This window comes from Danio aesculapii, chromosome 19 (genome assembly GCF_903798145.1).
Source record: "Danio aesculapii chromosome 19, fDanAes4.1, whole genome shotgun sequence".
NCBI lineage: Eukaryota > Metazoa > Chordata > Actinopteri > Cypriniformes > Danionidae > Danio > Danio aesculapii.
The window spans coordinates 580,001-602,500 of record NC_079453.1 but is presented as its reverse complement, the minus strand read 5'-3'; the positions used below and the strand labels follow the sequence as shown (position 1 = coordinate 602,500).

At 38.0% G+C, this 22,500-nt stretch overlaps 1 protein-coding gene across 1 annotated transcript in view; it reads right to left on the bottom strand.

Annotated features, from left to right (window-relative positions):
- Nucleotides 1-22,500, bottom strand: part of akap9 (A kinase (PRKA) anchor protein 9) — a 121,089-nt gene that overhangs the window by 45,750 nt on the left and 52,839 nt on the right. The window contains 5 exon segments of the mRNA XM_056479165.1: nt 3,139-3,301; nt 13,787-14,025; nt 19,040-19,188; nt 20,626-20,732; nt 21,905-22,003. Of these exon segments, the coding sequence (XP_056335140.1) occupies nt 3,139-3,301; nt 13,787-14,025; nt 19,040-19,188; nt 20,626-20,732; nt 21,905-22,003 (757 nt within the window).

The window sequence follows — 22,500 nt, the reverse complement described above, 5'->3', positions numbered from 1 at the left end:
TTATTAGTATAATAATATTTTTAGTTGGAATTCCACAATTTCTCTTGCAAGTTTTTCCTCCTCAAAACTCTGGGATTCTGTTCAGAATGCCACACAATGCCACACTTTTTTCACAAAATTCGGAAATTTGTGTTTTGAATTCTAAAATCCAAAATTCTAACTTTTTTCTCTTAGAATTCCAGAATTTTGCAAGGAATTCTACAATTTTTGTTTGATTTCTAAGTTTCTGTTTCATAATTCTGGGATAATGTTTAGAATTCTGAGTTTATAGGTTTATAGCTTTCTTATTATTTAATTCATTACTTTCAGGGATTTAATCTAAAATTTAGTTTTTCTTGTTGGAATTTTTGTTTGAAATGTAAAGTTTCTGACATTTTTTACCTCAAAAATTCTGTTTAATTATTTTAATAAAAATATAAAAAAAGTTTACATCTTAAAAGTGATTTGGGATTTTGTTCAGAATTCCACGTTTTCCAACCTTTTTCACCAAATTCGAAGTTCACGTTTCATAATTCTGAGATTTCTGTTTTGAATCCTGAGTTTACAGTCCAAAATTCTAACTTTTTTTCTCAAAATTTTGGGATTTTTATGCAGAATTTTGGGATTTTTCAAGTTCATGTTTCAGAATTCTGGGATGTACTTTGGTCTCAGAATTTGAGTTTACATCTCATAATTCCCTTTTTTTCTCAGAATTTATGATTATATTTCTCTCCATTTATATCTAGTTATTGTGAGCATTTTCCCTTAAATTCCCTTAAAGTCATGTTTTACAATTCTGGGATTTTTTTACTCAAAATTTTAAGTTCATGCTTCAAAATTCTGGGATTCTGAGAGTTTTTTTCTCCTGGAACTTTGAGTTTCAGTCTCACATTTATGCTCTATTTCCAGATTCTTACTTTAAATCTAGAAATTAAACTTTTTCCCTGGAATTGAGTTTTTTTAATTCAGAATTCTTTATTTTATTTTATTTTTCACTTTTTCTCCCACAACTTTCTGTCCTTTCCCCCCAGATATCCTAATTTACATCCTGCAATTCTGATTTCTGTTTTCATCTTCCTATTCCAACTCAATGCTGAAATCTAATCTGAATTGAGACATTAAACCATGATATCTTCTATATTTGTCCACAGCGTGTCTATCAGAGAGCACTATCAGCTGTAATGAGAGAGAAACAGGTGTGCTGTGGAGGAATGATGATCACCTGAGCTTTATTATGATAGATGAGTGAGAGCTGAGCAAACACACACAGAAACACACCCTGCACAAACCATTATCTCATGTGACACACACTGGACATCTGCATCTTGTGACACACTATGGTAAACACGGAGCTCTAGCTCAGAACTCAAGCTCACCGGGACATTTATGACATGGCAATTCACTCACTCACTCACTCACTCACTCACTCACTCACACTCACTCACACTCACTCACACTCACTCACACTCACTCACACACACACACACACACACACACACACACACACACACACACACACACACACACACACACACACACACACAAAACAAACGGTGTCACTCTGACCGCACTCAAATACCCTCAGCCTAAAACTATCACTCAGGGTGTCCTCAAACATGCCTGTGTGCGTTTGACCACCCTATCCCAGTTTGTTTGTGTGAGTATGAGTGCTCTGAGCCAGACTTTTGAAGGACTGTTTCATATGGATTTATTAATCATTTTTACTTTTCAATGAACGTGAACTGTCATAGTTTATTAAGGCCGTTTCCACTGAGTTGTACAGTACGGGTCACATTTATCAGGCTTGCATTTCCACTGCCAAAAGGGTACCAATGGTAAGAGTAAACCTCTCATCATCTGTGTGTGTAATCTTCAGCAGCACATGGAGCCTCTGTTAGAGAGGGACTCCCTCATTCTGAGTTCAGAACAGTGCAGAAGCTGATGATCAGAGTTCAACATGGCAGTGTGTTCATGCTTTAGGTTGCAGAAAGAATAATTTCCTCCTTTGTTTTTTCACGCTTCACTCTCTGAAAGGTCTCTGATGTCAGAAGCACTTTAATAATCACGCGTACGCTATTATCATCAGCTCAAGACACACACGCCAGCTCTCTGGAGAAATTGAAGCCGCTCTCGCTTTTAGATGGGCTCGTAAACAACAACAACAGGACGCGGCAGATTTTGTTCTTCATGGCTTTGTGGCTGTTCATCAAGACGACGACAAGGTTTGTTTGAGCTCGGTCGACCGTGGCTTGTTATTATATGTATATATTATTACTGTGTAATGTCTCAGCTGTGTGTTTAAAACATGGCGCTTCCTTTGTTTTCATTCTCCTGGCTTGTGTACATGCTAGTGATGTTTCTCTGTAAACCAATAGCGTTCAGCTGTGCGACCGGCTCCGCCTTTTGGTACACTTTCAAAAGGGTACACAACAAGTGGTACAATACGGTTCACTTTTTGTTACCTTTTGACAGTGGAAATAGCCATTAAAGCATACCGTACCGTACCGTACCGTACCACTCAGTGGAAACAGACCATAAAGATGCAAACCGCTCACTGCACAGTAAAGTCTAGATCGGATACGCGGTCGGCCGGAAGTGCGATATGCACATTAATCTAGCAGCATTTCTTTATGACACTGTATAACTTAATTAATGCTATTTTACAGTGCTGTGATGGTTGGGTTTAGGGTTGGGGTGGGGGTAGATGGTAATAAAGTACAATAAATGGGAAATTTAATAAATATTATAGGTTATTCTCGTTAACTTCCGACCGCAACTATATCTGATCTAGCAACATCGTTCACTGCACGACAGCTGCACCTTCAGCACACCTCCTAATACCTGCAGCACCAGGACTTGCTGGATCTGTTCAGCAGAAGATCTGACTGTGTGTCTCTGCATAACAAATGAATTAAAATAATACGATATAACTAAAGCAACGTCCAGAGTGCTGAGCGAGAGCTTCTCTTCTGTTAAACTGAACAGAGCATCATCAATTACAGAAGCAATCAGTACACCCTGAATGTCCAGCTATTGGTCTGTATGTGTGTGTGTGTGTGTGTTTTCTGATGTACCAGTCTCTGCTGTCACCAACTGTCCTCAATAATAGCCACTCAGACACAGATATGCAAACACAAAAGCATGCACACACACACACACCTTCAGCTCTGTGCAGCTCCAGGGCCAGCTGTTCTCTGGCTCTCTCCTCTTCACACACTCGCTCCTGCAGCTCCTCCTGACGGCGCAGCAGCTCCTCCATCTCCTCATTGTGTCTGAACTTCTCCCTCAACAGCTCCGTCTGCGTGATGCGCGCATGCTCCAGCTGACACACACACAGAAAAACAGATTTAACTTTACTGCACGCTAGTGATGCGCGGATGGCAGTTATACCCAGGGCGCTGCGAATAATCCGCGGGTTGGGTAATAAAAAAAAACATTATGATTAATTGTGGGTGGGTTGCAGGTGGATGTAGCGGGACATGGCAGTGGACCAGCGGAAAACCAGAGTGGGCTTTGCAGAGTGGGAAGATATGAGATGCCCAATAATAGGCTAATGGAATAAGTGCAAGAGTAGTCTACTGTTCAAAGCTTCAGTTAGAGGAGTCATCAGAGGAAAATCTGCTATCATTCTGGGAGAAACATCTCACATATCGCAGATCGCATATTTCCACAACACAGCGTCTTGCGAAGAGAATCTTGTTAACTCCTACAACACGCGGTGAGAGCGAACGCTCATTCAGTGCAGCTGGCCACGTTTTGGAGGCGAGGCAGAATCGCCTGAATCCAGACACAGTAGATGCTCTTCTGTTTTAGCACAGTGCGGAGAAAAAGACCAAGCGAACACACCATAGCTGCCGTTTAGGCTGAAGCGGCACCCTTTTTGTTACCTTGTTCCTGTTTCTGTAAAAGCTCAAATGTTTTATTTTTACTCTCTGTGTCTATATGAAAATGAAGAATTTTGTTTTTATAAATAAATGTTCATTTAAAAACGTTTAAAGGGCTCCTATGGTGAAAAATCTACTTTTCAAGCTGTTTGGACAGACATATGTGCATGTATGGTGTATAGACCGTCATATTGGGGTGATATAAGCACACCCAGTGCTTTTTTTTCAATTTAACAACATGAAAAAGGTGGACCAATTGGAGCGGTTTTCAAACCGACCGCAACTTTACATAGGAGAGCGGTCCCCCACCCACCAATATTGATTGACAGGCGCGTCATCATATCCTCAGTTTGTTGATTCACGTCCGCCATTTTCAGCGTGAGTCGAAGCGATATCACTAAAGGAACACGCTAGCTCTATCTTTAGATGCAAGGCTCATTGGGCTCAACACAAGATCAATATTCTCCACATGATCGCTCTAATCGGAATTATTGGTTGTATCTTTAGGTAGGTTTGCAAACATGTGTACTTCTCATTGAGTCTACCTTATACTTCAGCCGTTTGCATTTCTCGCGATCCCAGAAGCTCCCTGTGATCTTAACTAGCATGCGTTTTAGAATTCTAAACATCGGTTTCTATCAGGGTACACTCAAGTCGACGGCTGGGCGCCGCGGACCGCTGCAGAAACCTATGTTTAGAATTCAAAAATGCGTGGTGCGACGATTCGGGACACTTCATGTCTCTGCCGCGCCACAGAGAGTGTCTGGTGTGCCGTGTCGCGGCTTCGAGCGGCGCATCCGGTGCCTCAGTCAAAGTTAATTCAGTGTGTGTGGTTATTAGTTTCTGTGTACAAGCTCGACACTTGAAACTAGCACACAGTTGGCTGTAAAACTGTACAAAGACACAAATGATTTTGTACTCTCTGCTTGGTCTGTGTCAGAGTCGTACATGTACGATCGATTGCTGATCTTCTCACTCCAGCTTTTTCTCAGTCTGCCTGTCAGACTCTGTTGCAAACGCAGAGCGGTTGAGCTCATGGCTCCGCCCCCTTGTTACGTTGGGCGGGAAGCTGAAACTAATTTACATGTGAAGCAACACACCCATAAATCAGCAAGCTGTGGACACGCCCCCAACATGACACTTTTTAACACATTATAATAAAAACATCTGAATTGTGTTTTAAACTGAACCTAAACTGGCACACTCAGAAGAGCCATAATATTAATATTACATCCTAAAAAAGAGCTGAACTATGTGCTCTTTAAGATTAATTAATTTATTTTTAAAATGTATTATTAATTTTACTATCAGAGATGCGCAGATTAAAGCTCACTGAATCTGCTGTTAATATCTACGGTGACCAATCATCATGCCTAAAACAAAGCATTAAATGATTAAAGTGACGATCGGGTGCGGATACATATATCAGATAAAACTACATGTGCGGGTGGGTGGATGATTAGGAAGCTGCAGATTCGGGTGTCATGTCAGCGGATCCGCGCATCTCTACTGCACGTACTGAGACTCTTCAAGGCCCAAATGACGTCAAATGATACTGAACAAACTGAAATGACGTCATGAACAAAATCACTCCTCAATGACTGAGTTTGTTTCAGCAGTTTGACACGGCGATAATGGAGATATTATGATGAACTGTAACCTGTAACCATTGACTTCTATAGTAGAAAAAACAAATACTACTGAAGTCAATGGTTACAGGTTTCCAACATTCTTCAAATCATCTTCTTTAGCGTTTCTATAAATATATCATTATTAACACTCTATAATAACTGTGTCCATCACTAATAATAAGCATAATTGTTTATTGATCATCAGATTCTCATATTATACTGCTTTCTGAAGGAACACCGAAGACTGGAGAAGAGATCCTGCAAATTCAGCTTCACATCACAGATAAAATGACACTTTACTAGATATTCACATAAACAAACAGCTATTTATATTTCTAATATTATTTCCCTATTGTTAATGCACTTTTTACACATTAAATGCACTCCTGCTGATCAGAAGAAGTGTTTATCCGCAACATCTTCACACCACACATCAGGGCTGCAGAATATATGGTGTCAGCGTGGATATCACAACATGCGCATCAGCAATAGTCACATCGCAGGATCCCCAATGTTGAGTTGAGATTATATAGTTTAGGATTACAGTATATATATTATATTTTGGGATTACATAGCCACAGTTCAAAATACATGAGATTTGTGAAGTTACTACAAAGTTTAAATATAATGGAGTAAAAGATGATGCTTTACATGTTTTTAAGCCCTAAGAGAGACACAATCAATTTTACAGTTTGTATTTTTAATAGATAATAACTGCACTGAACTATTTGATCAGTCAAGTTTTTGCAGAGTTCATTTATATTTCATTTGTTTGCATTTCTGTACCTAATTATGATAAGCCTGAAAACCATAAAGCACTGTTAGTTTCACTTTTATATTACAGAAATACAAAATATCGCAGATTTATCCAATATCGTGCAGCCCTACCACACACCTTTAGTCAGAAATAAATGACATATTACTGTATATTCACACAGTAAACTGCTGTTTTAAACTGTGATAATATTTCACCATTTAGACGCATTAAACAAAAATACCACATAGTCAAGGGCAGTGTTTCCCAACCCTGTTCCTGGAGGCACACCAACAGTTCATGTTTTGGATGTCTCCCTCATCTGACCCATTAACTTCAGGTGTTGGAGTCTCTTCTAATGTTCCGATGAGTTGTTTCAGGTGTGTTTGATTAGGGAGATGATGAAAATGTGTACTGTTGGCGTGCCTTCAGGAACAGGGTTGGGAAACACTGCATTAGAAGAGACTCCAAAACCTGAAGTTAATGGGTCAGACGAGGGAGACATCCAAAACATGAACTGTTGGTGTGCCTCCAGGAACAGGGTTGGGAAACACTGGTCTAGGATGCATAATGCGGAGTGATTTCTGTTTCTGTGTGTCAAAATGTGGTAACACTTTAGTTTAGGTGACAGATCTCGCTATGAACTACTGCTTATTACCATTATGATATGCGCTGTTCATTAGTAGTTATAAAGTATTATCTTATTCTGCATCCCTAATCCTGCCCAAAACCTAAACACAACTAGTACATTACTAATCATTAATAAACAGCTCAGTAGTAGTTTATTAGTTAGTTAATGGTTTGTTGATATTGTGACTTAAAATAAAGTCTTATACCCAATAAACGCTGGTGTTCATTCATTTAAAGACTGAAGGGAAAAGCGTGAGACGGATCTCATGTTACCATAAACACAAAACCCTTATAATAAATGACACACTTGCTTTGTTTTCTAAATAAGTGGAAGTCATTGGATTTGCATTGGAAACATTGAATAAAAGTTATTCTTTATTCATTTATTTAGTTACTGAACTCTCAGAATAGAGAAAAAGCCAAAAATGCCCACAGATTCTGTCTGGCCCTGGTCTAAATCAGTAGTTAAACAGAAAAACTCTTGTTTCTTGCGTAAATATCTACAATTTTTAACTCAAGCAGCATTTTCTAGACAAAAACTAAAATTGCTTTATTTGTCAAAATAGAGTTTTTCCTGAAAACGTCCTAAAATAACCTGAAAAAAAAGGGGTCAGAGAAAGAAAATAGCTTTAGGTTTGAATAAAACTACATCATTTTACTCATTGACAGATTATTTAGCTTATTTTCAGGAAAACCCTTACTTTATCTGGACTCATTTTTTCTGAATAAATAGAAAATGTCTAGAAAATGCTTACTGACTTAAGAATCTTTAAATATTTAGACTAGAAACAGGAACAAAAACCCTCTTTTTTTGCAGAGCAATAGTGTGAATTTAACTAAAGAGTGGTATTAGTAATATTATTAGTAATATATATATATATATATATATATATATATATATATATATATATATATATATATATATATATATATATTATATTTAAAGACTGAAAATTAAGTGAAAACAAGCTTAATAATCTGCCAAGGAGGAGAATGTAATAATCCTGTGTCCAAATGAGAAACTACACCATTTTACCTGCCCCATTGGCAGATTATTTCGCTTGTTTTCATGAACAGCTCATTTAATCTGGACTCACTTCTGAAAATAAAACAATATTTGATACTTGTCTAGAAAATGCTTATTAATGTTTATATATTGGGACAAAAAACAAGACAAAAACACATTTTTTTGTAGTGTAATAGTGTGAATTTAACTAAAAGTAGTAATAATAGTAGGTAATAGTAGTAATAATAGTGAATTTAACTAAACAGTATCATTAATAACAGCTCTAGACTCTGAGAAACACATTGTTTACAGTGTAATAGTGTCAATTTAACTAAAAGTAGCAATAATAGTAGGTAATAGTAGTAATAATAGTGTGAATTTAACTAAACAGTATCATTAATAACAGCTCTAGACTCTGAGAAACACATTTAGAGCAGTGTAATAGTGTCAATTTAACTTAAAAAGTCCTAAAATACTGAAGTGAAAGCCAGATTTGGCAAACCACGAGCATGAGACTGATCTCATATTACCACAAACACAAAACCTCACACACACACACACACACACACACACACACACACACACACACACACACACACACTCAGCCATAAACACACCCAGGAATCTGATTGTAGCAAGTGGAGGTGTACAGCAGCTGTTATCAGCGTGTGCAGACACATAAGCCCCTCTCTCTCTCTCTCTCTCTCAGTCAGACTCACGGTGTATGGAGGCGTGGGCAGGGAGATCCGCGACACCACCTTCAGCAGGTGCCCACCATCCCGCCGCTGCCGCACGTGTGAGATCTGCGTCTGCACCACCACCGCGTTCCTCTCGGTCAGCAGCGGCGTCAGTGGGAACGGCCGGGGCAGCGGGATGCGGGACTCCACCTCATACAGATCCTGATCCTGAGTCTCCAGCCAGCCGTCCCGCAGCACAGGAGAGCTCCAGTACGAGCGGTACGAGTCCATAGCGGCGTTACACACTCTGAGCTAACATTACTCTACACACACACACACACACTGATCCAGGAGTTACGTTAACATTGCTTTAGACACACACACACTAACGCGCGCACTGATCCAGGAGTTACTTACAATGAGTTACCATTGCTTCAGACACACACTAACACTCGCGCACGCGCCTACACACACACACACACACAATATTCCAGTGTATCCTCGAGTCCTTCTAGAGAGCAAAGTTGAGGGCAAAGAGTGTTGCCGTGGTTTCTGTCGTTGTGTTTCCCTCGGTTACCGGAGACTCATTAGCAATTCCAGGCTTCCACGGCAACGATCCGCTGGGAAAGAGCAGGGCCTCATTAACAGGAGAGCAGAGCCGCGCGGGGGAGTGCGAGTGTGTGTGTGTGTGTGTGTTTCTCTCTCTCTCTCTCTCTCTCTCTCTGTGTCTCTCTCTCTTGCTCGCTCCCTTTCTGTGTGTGTCTCTCTCTGTCTGTCTCTTCACTTCCTGGTTTGCTGACATGTGAGTGTGTGTGTGTGTGTGTGTGTGTGTGTGTGTGTGTGTGTGTGTGTGTGTGTGACGTTGAGTTTTAAGGCGGAGCTGTGAAGACTACAGGTGAGCGAATAGGTGGATACACACACACACACTCTCTCTTCTTAAATGTCTCATACACAGGCACATACACACTCACACACACTCTCTCTCTCTCTCTCTCACAAACACACACTCATACACACACAGACTCCCTTACAGACAGATACACACTCACTCTCTTACACACACACACACACACACACACACACACACACTCACAAAGACCCACACAAACACACTCTCACACACACACCGACTTTCATACAGACAGACACACGCTCACTCACACACACACTCACTCACAAAGACACACACACACACAAATAAACACACTCTCTCTCTGTCTCTCACACAAACACACTATTTCTCATACAAATACACACACACTCACAAACACGTTGTCTCTCTCTCACAGACACACACACTCACTGTCTCTTATACACACACACAATCACTAATACACTCTCTCTCACACATTATACACACAAACACCCTACTGTATATCTCTCACACACACACACACACTTTGTCTCTCTCTCACAGACACACAAATACTCTCTGTATCTCTCTCTCACACACACACACACTAATACTCTCTCTCTCTCTCTCTCTCTCACACACACACTTTGTCTCTCTCTCTCTCTCACACACACACACACTAATACTCTCTCTCTCTCTCACACACACACCCTTTAGCAGCCTGTCCGGCAGGATTCCAGCTCCATATTTTAACTCTCTCACACACACACACACACACACACACACACACACACACACACACACACACACACACGTTCTGTAACGATACTCTGGTCAGACGTGGTGATGATGAGATTATTGATCAGTGTTCGTCCTCCTCATTCCTCATGGATCATCAGCCGTTAAACATCTCTCACCTGCACTGCTTCCAGTCCCGGCTGTTTCTGTGTGGAGTTTGCATGTTCTCCCCGTGTTGGTGTGGGTTTCCTCCGGGTGCTCCGGTTTCCCCCACAGTCCAAACACATGCGCTATAGGGGAACTGATCAACTAAACTGTTCGTGGTGTATGAGTGAATGAGGGTGTATGGGTATTACCCACTACTGGGTTGCAGCTGGAAGGGCATCCGCTGTGTAAAACATATGCTGGAATAGTTGGTGGTTCATTCTGCTGTGGCGACCCCTGATGAATAAAGGGACTAAGCTGAAGGAGAATGAATGAATGATAGTATCAGACTTACATCATTACTAGGTTTAAATCGTTATTAAGCCACTGATATTTGCTTAAAAACCAAATGAAATTAATAATAATAATATTAGTTTTGGTTCTAATTAATAATTTGTAAAATATTACAGTTTTATCAAGTTGTTTTAATTATATTTTACAGTTTTTCTACTCATTATTCATTCATTCATTCATTCTTCTTTTTCGGCTTAGTCCCTTTATTAATCAGGGGTCGCCACAGTGGAATGAACCGCCAACTTATCCAGAAGCGGATGCCTTTCCAGCTGCAACCCATCACAGGCAAACACCCATACACACTCATTCAGACACACATTTAGCTGACCCAATTCAGCTGTACAGCATGTGTCTGGACTGCGAGGGAAACCGGGGCTCTACTCATTGTAATATTATTTATTTATTTACATGTCGATTATTAATTTTAATAATTTAACTTAAAATAAACACATTTAAGATTGATAATTGATCTGTAAATAAATGTGTAAATATAGAACTATAATATTGTAAAAATAAGACCTTTTTAAAAATTGTTTTAATTAAACAGTATAAAAACAAATGAATAAATTGATATAACAGTTGAAATGAAATAATATTTAATGTTATTCAAAATTGTATGAAAATAATCAGTAAAATAAGAATAAAATAAATGAAAATTATTGCACTGATTTATATGTAAATAAATAACTATAATATTGTAAAAGACATTTAATAAAATGTTTAAATGTTATTCAAATTTAATGAAAATAAATCATGAAAGAATTCAATAAAATCAACAAATGAATATTTTTTGTGATTTGTTTTCATTAAAATTTGAATTAAAAATTATTTAAAAAATATTTACACATTTATTTACACATCAATTAATAATTGTAATTAATTTTTAATTAATTTAATTATTGTTTTAATGATTTATTTTCATACAATTTTGAATAACATTAAATACGATTTCATTTGAAACATTTTATAAATTTCTATAAATCCGATGCGTGTTTATTCGTTTGTTTTTACACTGTTAAATTAAAACAATTTTTAAAAAGGTCTTATTTTTACAATTTAATATTTATAAATGTACACATTTTTTTACAAACCAATTATCAATGTTAATCATTTTATTTGTTTATTTTATTAAACTATTAAAATGAATCATTAAACATTCAATATGATTTCATTTTGAATATTATATAAATTAATTTAATTTATTTTATTTTATTTATTACATCTGATGTGTATTTCTTTTGTTTTTATACTGTTAAAATTGCTTTTTATCTGGCTATTCAATAAAATATTTGTTACTCATTAAATTATTATTTTATTAATTTATGATGCTTCTCACAACATTTCGACACACACAGCACGCCTATTTCAGTCAATCTGCATTGTGTAAAACTCAAAGCAGACTTGACTTTACTCACATTTCAGGTCAAACAGGATCTGATCTGTCAATGTGTCACATAAAATATCTAAATATCAATATCAATATATAAGGCAGGCAAATTCAGTCCTTCAGCAGATTCAGAGATGTTTATCGTGCCAGGAAGAGAAAATAAACCCTTAGGAAATGTGGTTTCGCTTTACACACACACACACACACACACACACGGAGAGAGATACACAGGGGCGTTGTTCAGCTGCTGTCACAGAGACCAAAGCATTATGCAAATCAGCTGGTCTCCAAGGGCAACCGGAGCATGAGGCCCCGCCCACTGAGCGGAACATGTGTCCTTCATTAATAACAGCATCATCAGTGGTGTGTGTGTTTATCCAACATATCTGACCTCTAAGTGTTTATTTACACCCGCTGCTGTTTCCAGATCACACACACACACACACACACACTCACTCACTCCTGAGCTTCTGTTAGTTAGCATTCAAACATTTGCAGTTTTTACATGTGTTTGTATGTTGTTCTGCTTCTCAAGGCTGATTTTACACAATAAAAGCAGATTATAAATATGACTGAATATTAAAACAGCTCTCGTCTGTGTGAGTATATAATAAAGTGTCATTTATTTCTGTGTATTTCAGCATCATAACTGCACTCCTCAGTGTTCACGATGATTCAGATATGAGCGTAATATGAGGATCTGATGATCAATATCAACATTTAGGTTTATTATTATTAATGTTGAGGTCTGTTCATATTTTTGTGGACTGATGTGTTGTTGTGCTTGATGACGGAAGCAGATGTCACGTAGCGTTTGAGAGAAATACTACAGTAAGAACTTTACCAATGAGGATTTGATGCCTGTGTTGTGGATTTGCAATGATGAATCACACACAATGTCGTTACAAAGTTCACGCACGCACACACACATCGAAGCGCAGACACGCACACACACAGACAACGCGCTTGTTTAGCTTTGCACTCTTTTTCCACACATATGTGACAGGAGAGAGGTTAATCTCCACTGCTGTATGGATATCTGTTATGATAATATACAAAATAAACCTGATTTAACGTCCACAAACCAAGATTTAAGAGTCTTCTTTTAGATTTGTTCTGACATGCAGCTGTGCTGATGAAGTGAATGGCTGTACTTCATTCCACACTTGCTCTGTTTTAAAACATGTTAAACATGTAAAACTCACTCTTGATCACATTTGATGAGGATTGATGACTCTAGTGAACTGAACACACCTTTTATTCCCGGTTGCTCTACCAGGACATGTTAATACGCAGCTGTCAATCATTATTGGTGGGCGGGGGGGATCGCACTCCTTCGTAAAGTTGTGGTTGATCTGAAAACCGCTCCAATTGGTCCACCGTTTGTGTTGTTAAATTTGAAAAAAAGGACTGTGTGTGTTTATATCACTCCAATATGACGGTCTATACACTATACTTACACACATGTCTGTCCAAACAGCTTGAGAAGTCGATTTTTCACCATAGGAGCCCTTTAATGCATAACTGACAATAATAAACACTATATATTTTAGAAACATCTACCTTCCTCCAAACTTGAAAATGCTGCGCTGCTTCATATGTGACGCACTTTAATTTTAGGACTCACAGATGAACAGCTCTTATTTTAAAACAGAATCATGTATAGCATCATTAGCGTGTACTGTTCGATGGATGTAATGCCTTGCAGAATAAAATAAAACTCTGTGTGTCCCCGTGTGCTTGCCGTACCTGAGTGCTGGTCTCAGTGATGGCGATCAGCAGTTTCTCCACGGCGCTCTGCAGGCGTGTGCTGATGCTCGTCTGAAACTCCTCCCTCTCCAGCTGTAGCTCCGCCTCTTGCAGCTGAAGCTCCGCCCCCTGTGCCTTAAGCGATGTCTCCAGGCCTTCGTCGCTCTCAGTCTCGGCAGAAAACATGCTGAGTTGGTCTGTAGCCACATCACGGCTGAGAAAACCCTCTGAGGACGCATCTGTGTGCAGGAGAACAATTAAAAACAAGTGAACATAGGAGACAGAGAGCAAACGCATCAAAACAACAGATCACAACACTGCTCATTCAGTTACATTATAATCCAGCAGAATAACTCAGAAACCCTCCACATCAAGCATCCCAACACCTTTAAATGCGTTATTATCATTACCTACTCTCAACCAATGATGAAAATAAAATAAAGCCTGATTTATACTTGATGTGCTCGACGTCGTTGTGCTATTATTTACAACCAGAGGGTGGATACTCATCATTCATTCATATTCCTTCAGTTTAGTCCATTTATTCATCAGGGGTCGCCACAGCGGAATGAACCGCCAACTACTCCTGCATATGTTTTGCACATCGAATGCCCTTCCAGCTGCAACCCAGTACTGGGAAACACCCATACACACTCATTCTCACACACACACACTTTTTGTTGGGACTGTGGGGGAAACCCATATTCAACACAGGGAGAACATGCAAACTCCACATAGAAATGCCAACTGACCCAGCCGGGACTCGAACTAGCGACCTTCTTGCTGTGAGGTCACAGTGCTAACCACTGTGCCACCATGCTGCCCGGATACTCATCAATATAGGATCATTTTTGTGACCCTGTACAACAATAATTCATATTTTTATGGTACTGTGAGGGTTGAGTTTAGGGTAGTGTAGACGTTAGACGGTAATACCTGAAACTTGTCTACAGCGCTTGTTCACTGCTGCTCATAGTTGTGTAAATTGTCCTCATTTGTAAGTCACTTTAGATAAAAGCGTCTGCTAAATGACTAAATGTAAATGTAAATAAAATTTTATGCAAAAAAAATACAATTTAATTGGGTAAATTAAATAATAATATAAATAATTCTGCTTATAATTACTGTTTTGACAGTGCTGTGATGGTTGGGATTGGGGTAGACGTTAACAAAATACAATTATTGCATAATTTATTAAACAATATAGATAATTCTCTTAACTTCCGGCCAGAGCTGTATCCCTTATAGCAACAACTTTGCTAAATTAATTAACTTAATTAGATCTAAAATGAAAAAGTTGAGTACAATAATTATTACAAAACATATACAAATATATACATGCATATTAATGGGGTTTTAGATCTGAGTTACCAGCCTCACTGAAAACATTATTGACAATAAAAATATATCTGTATTATTTTATTTATTAAATATGCATTAAATTAAAAGTGACAATAAATATATTCACCATGAAATCTAAAACGCTACAAACAATTTCTCATGTGCAAATTCTCAGAAATAATATGTACTTGTCAATAATATATCAACACTGATAATAATCATAAATATTTCTTGAAATAATTGACACTTGATGATATGTTCACATAGAAAACAGCTTTTTAATTCAGTTTTAGTGTCTACTCTGTATTTGATTGAGTAAAATCCAGTTTGCTATTAAACAGATAAAGAAACATGTACAAATTATATTATTTAAATTACATTATATTATTTACATCATTATAACATTGCTCAACATCTGTTTTAAATAGTAACATGTCTTTAATAATATATTTGTTTACTAGTTTTGACTAAATAAACGCTGCCCATACAGGAGCAAAAGGAACTTTTTCAACATGAATAAAAAGCTGATCAGCAGCAGAACTCTGCTGTACACAATAGTTTGGGGAAAACCATTACATGAGATGTTTTCCAAAGTCAATGAAGCATGTTTAAACACACCGACAGCGGATGAAACCACAAGAAGAATCACGAGGGGGGAAAAGAGACAAGCGCACACAATGAAGAGCAGGTTTCATTCAGGGGCTTTCTGTGTGTCGAGTTACAGGAGTGTCCGTCTCATATTTGATCACAGTATACATGAGATGACCAGAGTAAACACTGCGCACACACACACACACACACCCAGAGGGTCACATGACTGCTTCAGAACAGTACACAAACACATCTCTATGCAAAGACAATGAGTCAACAAAGACAAACGAGACGGACAGGATCTGATCTGGTTCCTGCAGGAGGAGCAGGTCGCAATTAAAGCATCAGGACGTCTGTTATTAACACACACACACACACACACACACACACACACACACACAACAGCTCTGGCGTGACTATTTAGACACATCCTGCTTTAACATCTGTAACTAAACCACCTTACTGTGTTTACATTACAGATCAGCTGATATTGCATGCAGAACATAAGGGTGTTTGTCTTGTTTCTAGTCAAAATATCTCAGAATTATTAAACCAAGAAGCATTTTCTAGACAAACAGAAATGATTGTGTTGTTTTCAGAAATAATGAGTTAATAATGACGTGAGTTTTCCCTTAAAACAGGCAAAATAATCTGCCAATGGGGGAAGCCAAATAATCTTGCTTTTCCTTTGGAGATTTCTTCCCCTGTTGGCAGATTATTTTGCCTGTTTAAGGAAAATTTTGACTCATTATTCTTTAAAACAAGACGATACTTTTTTACTTGTGTAGAAAAAGCTTCTTGATTTAAAGAGTTTTTAGATATTTAGACTTAGAAACAAGCATTTTTGTCATTTAGTGTATATAATTAATCTATTAGATACCAAATGAAAGGGTAATAGACTCCTACAATTCAATTAAAGACGTTAGATTTGCTTTCTGAGACGTATAATAATGTAGGAAATATATTAAACACATAAATATCACCTTTTGGAAATAAACACAGTGTATACACTGTACAAATGCTTTTCTTACTTTGATTTTTGTCTTGTTTTTAGTCCAAATATCTACAAACTCTTTAATTAGGAAGCATTTTCAGGACAAGCAAAAATATTGTCCTGTTTAAAGAATAATACGCCAAAATTAAGTGTTTTTTTCATTAAAACAAGCAAAATAATCTGACTATGGGATTTTTCCTTATGCCGTAAGATTATGTTGCTTACCTTATTGTCAGATTATTTAGCCTGTTTTAAGGAAAACTCACTTCTTTTTGATTCATTATTCTTTAAAACTGGACAATATTTTTTACTCGTCTAGAAAACGCTTCTTGATTTAAAGAGATTTTGGATATTTTGACTAGAAACAAGACAGAAATTAAATAAAAGCATTTTTAGCATTTAGTTTAATCCATTACATATAAAATAAATAGGGGAAAAAGACTCTTAAAATTAAATTTAAAACATTAGATTCACTTTTTTACGACGTTAGAAATATGTTAATATTGGAAATATATTAAACACATATCACCTTTTGGAAATAGACGCTATATAAATATAAATATATAAATATACATATATATATGTATGTGTGTGTGCGCATATACAGGTATATATATATATATATATATATACATACACACATACATACACACATACATATATATATATATATATGTATGTGTGTATGTATGTATGTATGTATGTATGTATGTATGTATGTATGTATATATATATGTGTGTGTGTGTGTGTATATATATATATATATATATATTGTTTTTGTTGTCTAGAAAATGCTTCTTGATTTAAGAAATGTTCGATATTTGTACTAGAAACAAGACAAAAACTCTAAGAAATGCATTTTTACAGTGTACAGAAATCTAATATACTGTACATATAATTATGTGTAAGCGTATGTGTGCATATTTGCAATACTAATTATTAAAATTATACATAAACTGAGATCTTGTCTGTCTTTTTAAAGATGTTGAGTATAAGTACATGAGGATTTCTGTATGTTAAATATGTGATTTGCATATTTTGTCATTCATCAGATTTCTACATGGAGGCTTTTTATGGTGATTAATTAGCAAAGAGCTGTTAATTATTACTGAGATTAATTGTAAGTTGTCACTCTGCAGCTTGAAACGAACAGTTCACCCAATTATGAAGCTCTGTCATGATTTACTCATCCTTCAAACCGGTTTAAGTTTCTTTCATCTGCTGAACACAAAAGAAGATATTTTGAAGAATGCTGAACACCACTGACTTCAATAGTGTTTGTTTTTCTGTTACAGGTTTTGTTCAGAGTCTCCTCTTTTGTGTTTAACAGATGAAAGAAAGATGAAAGGCTTACAAACGCTTGAGGGAGAGTAAAAGGAGAGGAAATAGTGTGTACATCTTTATTTTATTGGTAAACTGTCCCTTTAAATACTACATTTACTGCATTCTGAAAATATTGAAAAACTAAATGGCATACAGCGCGCACACACACACACACACACACACGCACACACGCACACGCACACGCACACACACAAGCATACACACACAAGCTATTTTTCTCAGCAAGCAACTGTTAGCACTGGTGTTTCATATAGTTATTAGCAGAGAGAGGTTATTGCACACTGAATCTGAAATTTTCACATGTTAAAAAGTAAACTGAGCGTGTTGTATTAACACACTGCCTCTGGAACTTTTGTTCGTTATATAAAAATAGGAATTGGGTTCGATTTTCTCAATTTTTGCATCTGAAAAGGCATTTTGAGAGGTGTTTAGACAAATTCAGGCCCGCTGTACAAGCGAAGGGCAAAATCCCGAATGTGTGTGTGTGTGTGTGTGTGTGTGTGTGTGTCTTCATGCATTAGACAAACGGCCAGCCTCTGTTCAGGATCAACTGGTTGACAGAATCTGCTGGTCTTCTGTTTAAAGTGTTTCCAGAATCGCTGGCAGAGTCTGAAACTGAACCACAGACGTCCTGATGTAAACGTTGAACATGTCGGGATAATAAAGGAGCTGATCTCCGTCCTCTCTCTGCAGTCTGAGGATGGGGCAGACCCAATATTTCCTTTTTCTTTTGTTAAGCAGAGAGAAGAGAACACAATCAGCTTCATTACCTCAAGATTTTATACTGTTTTGCTAATTATTTCGCAACAGATTCATTAATCCGCGTCGGGACTCTGTGTGCAAAGGTTCGAGTGTGTGAGACGAATGTTTGGGGATTTGAATGTGAAAACTGCATCTGAACATTCCAGACTTCAGAGCGCAAAGACCTCAATGCTGAACATCTGCTAATGGAGGGTTATTGATTATCAGCAGTGTGTCTGACCGGTGTTGTGTGCGCTCTGCTGCCCCTTGCTGGACGCCTCCAGTATGGCCTCCACATGAGTGCCGATGGTCTGCTCCGCCGCCGCTGTGGTCTTCAGCACCTCCATCAGCACCCGACGGAGACCAGCGTTCACCAAACGCAGACCATCCCTGATGGAGAGAAACACTTACTGACGGATTCCACTCTTCATTCTCAGTTATTTTCACTCATTCATTCATCCACCTGTCCATTTATTCATTCACTCACCCATTCATCCATATATTCATTCATTCATTCATCCACACAAATATCCCACCCATCTATCCATTTATCCACACATTCATCTCATAACATCCATCCTCACACTCAACCTTCCACCTTTTCATCCATCCATCCATCCACCTATACATCCATTCCTTCATCCATCCACCAATCCATCTATCCACCTATACATCCATTCATCCACAAACCTATTCCACCCAGCTATGCATTCATCCACTCATTTATCACATAACATCCATCTTTTCACCCAACCATCCACCCAGCCACCTATACATCCATTCACCAATCCATCCATCCACTCCCCACACAACTATCCCAACCATCTATTCATTCATCCATCCACCAATCACTCATCTTTCCTTGCGCCTAATCCTCTACCTTTTCATTCATCTATCCATCAATCCATCCCATAACATCTAACACTCACACTTCCACCTTTTCATCCATCCATCCATCCACCAATCCATCCATCCACCCTACTACCTATACATTCAATCATTCATTCATCCATCCACACACAAACCTATTCCACCCATCTATCCAGGATCTACTCATTCGTCACATAACATCCATCCCAGCACCCAACCCTCCGTCTTTTCATCCATCCATTCACCAATCCATTCATCCATTGACTATCTGTCCCTCCATCCACCCACACAACTATCCCACCCAAGCTATCCATCCATTCATCCCATGCATCCAACCCTCCACCTATTCATCCATCCACCAATCCACCTGTACATCCACTCATTCAACCATCCATTCATCCACAAACCTATTGCACCCATTTATCCATTTACCCACTCATTCATCTCAAAACATCCATCTACACAACCAACCCTGGACCTTTTCATCCATCCATCCATACATCCATCAAGCAATCCATTAATGTTTTCATCCATCCATCCACAATCCTAATCTACTCATCTATCCATTCATCCACTCATTCAACACATAACATCCATCCCCGCAACCAACCCTCCATCTTTTCATACATCTATCCACCAATCCATCTTTCCATCTATCCATTCATCCATCCACTCACACAACTCTCTCACCCAGCTACCCATTCATCCTCTCATTCATCCCATAAAATCCAACCCTCCACCTTTTCATCCATTATCTATCAACACATTTTCCACTCACTTATCCATTCATTCATCCATCCATTGTCCCACACACCTATCCCACTCATCCATCCACCAATCACCAATCTTTCCCCGGACCCAACCCTCCACCCTTTCACTCATCCCTCCATCATCTCTAATGGCCCCACAGAGCAGTATCATGTGTGCCGAATCCGCCACAAGCTCTCTGATTCTGACCTCTCGGTGATGATGTCATCAGACGACAGCTCTGGCTCTTCTCCAGACGGCTGTGATGATGTCACACTCCGCCCATGACCTTTGACCTCCTCCTCATGCTCTCTCTGCTGGAGTTTGTGCACAGGCAGAAAAGAAACGGCAGACAAGAAACCCGTCATTTCATCAAGCTCTTTTAAAAGAGTGATGCACAGTTCACATAGGCAAATACAAACAAATCCACTGCTACACGCTGCTATAGCAACATTGAGCTACACAGAGAGCGAGAGAGAGAGAGCGGCGCCACCTGCTGGAGCAGAGGAAGAAGTGCAGGACATTGCAGTGAACTACAGGGGAGTTCGACCTCCTAATTAACACTTGATCACCCCTGAAGGACGTCAAAATTATATGTATGGGGGTCAGTTGTTTCAATAGTGAGAAGTAGTTACCTCTGATGTGTATCTTAAATAATAAAATTAACAATTTAAATTAACAGCTAAATTAACAGCTAATAAAATGTACATTTGACCTCCCCTATAAGGGTTCAGACCATTGTGAATTATTAATTGCGTCTTCCTACTGCAGGGGAGCCCAAAATCAGTCCTGAAGGGGCCGCTGTCCTGCATAGTTTAGCTCCGACTTGCTTCAACACACCTGTCTGGAAGATTCTAGTATACCTAGAAAGAGCTTGATTAGCTGGTTCAGGTGTGTTTAATTGGGATTGGAAGTAAAATATGCAGGACACTGGCCCTCCAGGACTGAGTTTGGACACCCCTGTTATAAACAGAGATTATAGACCATTTAAATGGCATGATGTCATTGGCACATGATCATTTCCTGCTTGTTGTCAAACTGTTTCATAACACTAATAGGAGGCAATTCAATCACAACATTAAACACCTGCTATAGGATTATTTATTAATATTTGGAGCTTTTTAAATTCTCTGAAGCTATGGGAATTAAAAATGTAAAACAGGAAATGCGTTAGGACCATTGTTATTGTTTACATCCCACCAAATGATCTATAAATATATTAACGATAAATCAGACTCAGTTTGTATTTTAACAGACAACTGCTGGGACACTGGAAGTTAACTTAAAGAATAAAATAATATGTGCAATATTTCATGGTAATTAATTCAATCAGAGGTCACTGTCAATGCATATGCGACAAAACACTGACAACTTAAATAAGTTTGGTTAATAAATTAGATGTAATCGGATTAAATAGTATGCATGTGTATTTCAGAGTAACGTTAATGAAGAAACATTTCTGTCAATGCAGAATTCACACACTGTTTACCTGCTCTATCTGTGTGCTGCAGCTTTGCATGCTGGGAAAGGGATGCTGTTTCTCTCTGTTGTCTTCTCTGTCCTTCATCTGCTGCAGCTCCTGCTCTGTCTGTTACACAAACACACACACACACACACACACATTCAGGAATCAGATGAAGCTTTAACTGATGACTGAAGCGGTGAAGTTCATACAATAAAGCCATGCAGAGCTGATCGAGCAGCTAAAGCACAGCAAACAACATCACAGGAGAAAAAAAGGAGACGGCACTGAAATCTTGTCTCTTGCATTAGTAAATGCTGAAATTTGATCAATAAACATACTCAAAAATGAATACAACTACTTAAAAAAAATACAATTAAAAATCAAGACAATTATCAAATTAAAACTTACTAAACATTAATAACGATATATAAAAAATCTCATTAAAAATCGAATCAATAATGTTTTTAAACATCAAATTTAAAAAGTAAATAGTTATGTTTAAAAGTCAAAAAGTAATTTATTAAATAAAATAATAAATTTATAATCATCTAAAATACTAAAACACATCATTTATAACTAAAATTAATTAAAACAAACATTATTACAACAATTATTAAACT